Source organism: Austrofundulus limnaeus, unplaced genomic scaffold (assembly GCF_001266775.1).
Source record: "Austrofundulus limnaeus strain Quisiro unplaced genomic scaffold, Austrofundulus_limnaeus-1.0 Scaffold38, whole genome shotgun sequence".
Classification (NCBI taxonomy): domain Eukaryota; kingdom Metazoa; phylum Chordata; class Actinopteri; order Cyprinodontiformes; family Rivulidae; genus Austrofundulus; species Austrofundulus limnaeus.
In genome coordinates, this window is record NW_013952440.1 from 2643700 (window position 1) to 2649727 (window position 6028).

Consider the following 6028-nt stretch of genomic DNA (forward strand, 5'->3'; position numbering starts at 1 on the left):
TGTGTGTGTGTGTGTGTGTGTGTGTTAGCAAAATATCTCAAGAACCCCACAGGACAGATGTTAATGAAACTTTCAGGTAGTAATCAATGAATGAACCTCTGCGAGCAATTAAAATTTGGTCAAGGTGATAGGACTGAAAATTGTTTTGAAGTGATGTTTCCATGGATCTGACAGGGTGAAAAATGATGACAGCCCAAAACAAAGTTCATACTACGTTTTGATTTCATTTACAATTTTAATATTAAAAATGTATTTGGTTTGGTTTGAAAGTGTTTAGACTGAACACTTAGAATATCTTCAGATGTTCTTGAGTCAGCTATCATGATCATATTTAACCAAAGTATTAAATGAAGGCTTAATTTGCTTATTTTGAGTGTATTTTTATAGATTGCTAGTCCCAAATCATATCCACAACCATGCTTGACGAACCACTGAAAGTGCACTTCAAAAATATCTGAAATAATCCTTTAAGTAAAGTGAGTCAAAAAGAAAACTAAACTTACAGAATTTTGCATAAATGATGAWCAACTAAATGTCTTGTTCATTTGCTTTCAGAATGTTTAAATTCATGTTTTAGGTTACTCATTAATTAATTATTGACTTTAATATTCATTAACAAAGCTGAAATCAGTGGAGCTAATTAGGCCCGTAAGGAATGAGATCTGCGCTGCGTTCACTGGCATCCGCACGAATCCCACTGAGGATACTTTACTGAAATGTTAAAAAATAATAATAACAAAAACCTCAAAAGTCAGAGTATCTTGAATGTTGACTGGTTACTAAGAAACATGAAAACAACACCGACTATGAGACAGGTGCTATAAATATAAATATATAATTTATTATCTTCTTGTTGTTTTCCCAGAGCCAACTAATGATCATAGTTCTGATCATTTAGTACCAAATCATTATAAATAACATCGCTGTGGTTCTCCTGACAAGACTGGACAGCTTGCAGAACAGCTGCGAGGCGGCGGTCCAGAGCAGACAGGTGGGCTTCTGAGAGAAGGGGGGCCACGGCTGCCAGAGGATCCTGAGCCAACGACTCCCGCAAGACGTCACTCAGACGAAACTCAGGGAGGGACAAGAGAYGCAAACGCAGGAGGGTGGAGCGACGGATCCTGCACAAGCAGAGGAGTGACACCGAGAAGGTAGTATCTCAGAGTTTTACAAAAGGCTCGTTTTTGTTTTTACAGGTAAAGATCTATAATTTCCCAACTGACAGATTTACCTGCAGCACTGAGTCAGAGGTGCCAGAATAGATGGTTCATCTTGAGAGTGACGCCCAAACCTGACAAAWATTACAACTGATTTTGAAAACAACACATTTACTATGATCACCAACTGAGTAAAAAATAGTTTTTTTTTGTTAATGGTAGCAATACATCATACAGCTTGGTACTTACCTGGTATGTACCCTGGTGTGTACCTTATAATACCTGGTTTAATCAGGTTATATTATTGATCATTTAAAGGTAATCTACTCACGCTCGTCCATTGTCTAAGTGAAGTAGAAAAGTCTCATTTCCAAATTTCTCAAACGTCTCATAATGATGACGGTCCATGTTGCCTTTGAATAAAAAAAAACATGAGTATTTTACTCTCTTTTCATTAACAAATAACCAATAATTATGACTTTTTTTCCATTAAACTTGTGGATAGCCTGATTTAGAATATATCTTCGAAAGTAGAGGTACAGATTAAGCTGTTAAAAATGCAAACAGAAATAACGAACTCATGAGAAAATCCAGAAGAGCCATGTCTATGAGATCCACCAGTCTGGTGCCGGTGTTGTAAGGAGGGGTCTGTTTCACCGTGTCACAGTAAGCTGGGTCCTTTTCCCACCTAAGGCAAACAGTGAAGTGACATTCAGTTAAAAACTGCAATGGTTTGCATCCGGTTTCTAAAACCCTCATCATAATGCTTGTCGTTGTTAGCTTATTCACACGCTTACGCAGCACAACAGTTTCAAAATAGTTAGGACGCTGTGTAAAATACAAGTAAAAGCAGAATGCAGTGGCTTGAAAATGACATAAAGCCATGTTTTATTCACAGTGAGACATAGTAAACAAATCATATATTTAAATTAACAAATGGTGCAGTTATTTGGAAATAAAAAAAGTAATTTTGAATTTAGTTCATTTTAATTGAGTTTATTTTTATAGCGCCAAGTCACAACTAATGCCGTCTCAGGACACTAAAAAATATTCAGTCTAAGGAAGCCATCAGGCTATATTACACATTATTATATACACTTATAAAAAAAAGAAGCCAGCAGGTTGGATTGAATCATTTCATTGCAGTCTCCCATTTAATAWAATGGCAGCAACACATCTCAAAAAGGTGTAACTTTGTGTTTAGTGCCACATATCCCAATTATCAGAATAATGCATAATTAAATAAACACAAAAGATATGAAGTATGTGGACAAAACAAATTATTTTACTAGGGATATTTGTCAATAACCTCAATTAAAACCGGGCCATAATACTGCCTAGCCACACCACAGTATTACTAAAAATGGTTATAAATAATTGTTTGTATTCTTCAACATTTAATTTTATTTTTAACATTTTGCCTTCATAAATTTAGAAAATGCACACATCAGGTTGTGTCAAATCGTGTACCTCAGTGGTAGTCTACTTATTTTTTTATTCTTATTTTTTAAGAACACAAACACACCATTAGCCACACATTCAGAACTGGGTTGCAATTCTTCGGTGCGACCACTAGAGGGCAGTAAAAGCCTATCATTTTGTATAAAGCCAGACAGACACCACAATAMACATACAGTCTTTAACAATCTTTGCATGCTGACTAATTTCATAGCAGATCCATGTTCACCTTTAACTTCCAAATAATCTGCTGCTGGTAGAGGGTTCATGACATAAATCATCATACCAACAACAAGAAGATAACAGTAAATGTCTATCAAGGAAATATTTTTCTGACTAAGACATACACTAAAATGTATTTTACTATGAAAGAGACCAAGATACACAAAGTGTACCCACTGTGCCAGCTTTGTCCGACTGTAGGATCGCCTCCACGGTGACCTCCAGGACCTGCGGGGWGCAAGGGTGAGGTCAGGTAGCATGGTAGACAGGGAAACCTCCAGCGCATGTGGCCGACCGCAGACAGGGTTCTCTGTTGAACAGTAGTATTCACACTGGCCGTAGAAACACACGTTTCCAGCTAAAGAGGGTGGTCAAGTTGTGGGTTTTTAGTGAAATCAGTTCTCTTTGTTGTAACACATGAGGAGCATGTGGGCATCCAAACACATACCAGGGGAAGTAAAGAAGGTTCTAGAGAGCTTGTGGTCAGTGGTAATATCTCTGATCTCTGTGGTGACATTGATCAGTCGACCAACCACCGGAGGGATCCGGTTGAAGCCCAGTAATCTGAGAAARTAGCGGTGGACATGTTAGCAAAGGAAAATCCATCAGAGACTGCAGGAAAACAATGTCTGAAAAATAAATAAATAATTAAAGCTGATATTACATAATTTTCTTTCACAGGAACATTTTCATCACATTCACACAGTTATAAACACAGCTGAACTGCTATGCTAACTGCAAAAAATTTCTTTGGTTGTCATTCATCGCCCACCAGGACATTTGGACAGCTTTGTTGGCGAGACAGAAAATCTGTTGTCCTCCTCTCTAGAACACGACTGTTCTCTTCTTCTTGGACAAGACCGACCATAGATGGTCAGAATTCTGCCCACTTCTTGTCGCTGATCAACACATTTGACCTTAAACAGTTGTAGACTCCCACAGACAACGAAACTGTTCAAAAAAATATTACAAAAACTAATGGGATTGTTTCTGAAACTATTTCACTTGTCTTTCATTCAGTAATAGCACAAACTCCAAAAACCTCTGCCACTTCAACTCCAGCTTTTATTAGATCTCTATCCTCAAAAGAGACTAATGATGCCAATGAGTTTTCTGTTTTCGTTGAAGTCGTCACCAATTTCTGTTCCTCATTACCCAACAAGAATATTTGACCTTATCCATACATATATACAGTACATGTTCAATCCTACTTCCTTCTCTACATCTTCTCCAATCATCTGCAGATATTTTCTTTATTACCCTCCTGACTGCTGAGTATTGAGGCATCAAAACTCTTCTTGTATTTGTGCAGTATTTGTAAAATTTGTATACTGTGCTTGACAGTTGGTTTCGTGTTTGTGTTGACCATGACGCTGTGCCTTATGCTGGGGAATATCCATTCTTTCTAACTTCCCTTTCACATATTTTTCTCTGCTACCATTCAGGTAGGTTATAAATGCTTCTCTCGCCTCAGGCACCTTTTAGACCACAGTCCTGCTCCAAACGCTGCCTGCTCTGAACTTTGGTCAAACTGAAAAGGTTGGATAAAGACAAATGCCAGGGTTTCTTTAAAATAACAACCTCCTCAGGCTAAACCATCCTGGTTTTAAGAGAGGCTGATCTATTGATAAAGATTTATTGCCAGTGACTGAGAACTTTAAAGTAGATATACAACAGCTACTATAGGGTGTTCTTGGTTTGAATTATACTGTACCTGATGAGACGTTCTTAAAATATTTAATGACAAAAGCAACAATTAGTGGCTCCATTATCTCTGCAAAGAGAAGCTGCTATAGTTGGGATAGAACCCTTCTTTCTGTAGCATACTGTACATGCTCTTGTACCCTGTCATCTGCTTGCATGGCTTCTCATTTTGGCTGTAGCATAAATGATACTTAGCTGGACCTTTTAGTCTTAACCCTCCAATCTCAGTTTGTCTTTCTGGCTGTTGTCTCTAAATGACAAAATGCAACCTATGCAGACGTCTGTGCCAAAAAGAGTTTGAGCTCTGGGCTGTTAGTATCTCTGATGATGCAGATACTTTAAAGACACAACGAGGAACCCCTTCAAAGTACCTCCACACAGTTTGTCTTTTGTTTCTGGACTGGTGATACTGTGGCCATTTATAGTTCTTAAACTACCTTTATTAAGTCTTTTATTAGTTCATGCTTCAGAGCAAGACCTTGGGTCAACAGCTCTTCAGTGTTAAAAAGAAGTATGACCAATCTCTACATAAACTGGTTTAAATCATATTTACAGGACTGGTCTGCCTCAAAGTTCTCTCARTCGTCTTCAGTTAATACAAAACACTGCAGCTGGAGTTCTTACACGATYCCATAAATATCAGCACATCACTGCAGTTCGCTCCTTTTTACATTGGCTCCCTGTGGTTTTTAGAATTGATTTGAAAATTTTATTGTTTGTTTTTTAAATCTTTGAATGGTCTGGCGCCATCTTATCTTTCTGAACTTCTCAACCCATKTATACCGTCTCGTCACCTAAGATCAGTTCCCAGAGCTCGACTGGTGACAKAAGGAGAGAGGGCTTTTATGGTCAGGGCTCCCAGTTTGTGGAATGCACTTCCACTAAATATTAGACAGGCTACCTCACTGTTTTCTTTTAAATCTTTACTTAAGACTTACTTTTTAATAAGGCTTTTAATATTTGATAATGTTTTTTGTTTGTTTTTGGTTTTATTGTATTTGATTTGGTATATTTTGTTTCATGTTGTCTTTGATGTTTAACTTATTTTTTAATGTAAAGCACTTTACAAGTCTGTTGTCCTGTACTCTTATTTGAATGTTGCATCATGATGTAGACTCGTGTGTAGTGTGACTCCTTCCTCTGAGTGTTTTAGCTCTCTTTCAAACTCTGCTTTAGAAATTATTCCAAAGACCCACAACTACAGGATCCTTCATTGTTGCCGCTGGTGAATGTCGCATGCATCAGTGATGCTCACTGTCACATTATTGTTATGTARTAATGGCTACATTTGATAGTTAATTTGTATCTGAATGTCTACATTTTCTTTTTAAATTTCATTTTGACTCCGGTCCTGTTTGTGCACTGCTACCTTAGACATGCAGGTTTTCATGAATACATTGTAGCCAGGTGACCTGTTTATTACAGGATACATCTGTCTTTGAGCATCACTTGCTTCCTGTATGTGTGTGTGTGTGTGTGTGTGTGTG

At 37.6% G+C, this 6028-nt stretch overlaps 1 protein-coding gene across 1 annotated transcript in view; it reads right to left on the reverse strand.

The window, feature by feature from the left end:
* Positions 1 to 870: 870 nt before the first annotated feature.
* Positions 871 to 6028, reverse strand: part of LOC106516464 (extracellular serine/threonine protein kinase FAM20C) — an 11935-nt gene continuing 6777 nt past the window's right edge. The window contains exons 5-10 of the mRNA XM_014006841.1: positions 3286 to 3401; positions 3015 to 3195; positions 1736 to 1845; positions 1489 to 1570; positions 1232 to 1291; positions 871 to 1121 (exon numbers count right to left, since the gene is read on the reverse strand). Coding sequence (XP_013862295.1) covers positions 872 to 1121; positions 1232 to 1291; positions 1489 to 1570; positions 1736 to 1845; positions 3015 to 3195; positions 3286 to 3401 — 799 coding nt within the window. The 3' untranslated portion in view covers position 871. The remainder of the gene's footprint in view (positions 1122 to 1231; positions 1292 to 1488; positions 1571 to 1735; positions 1846 to 3014; positions 3196 to 3285; positions 3402 to 6028) is intronic.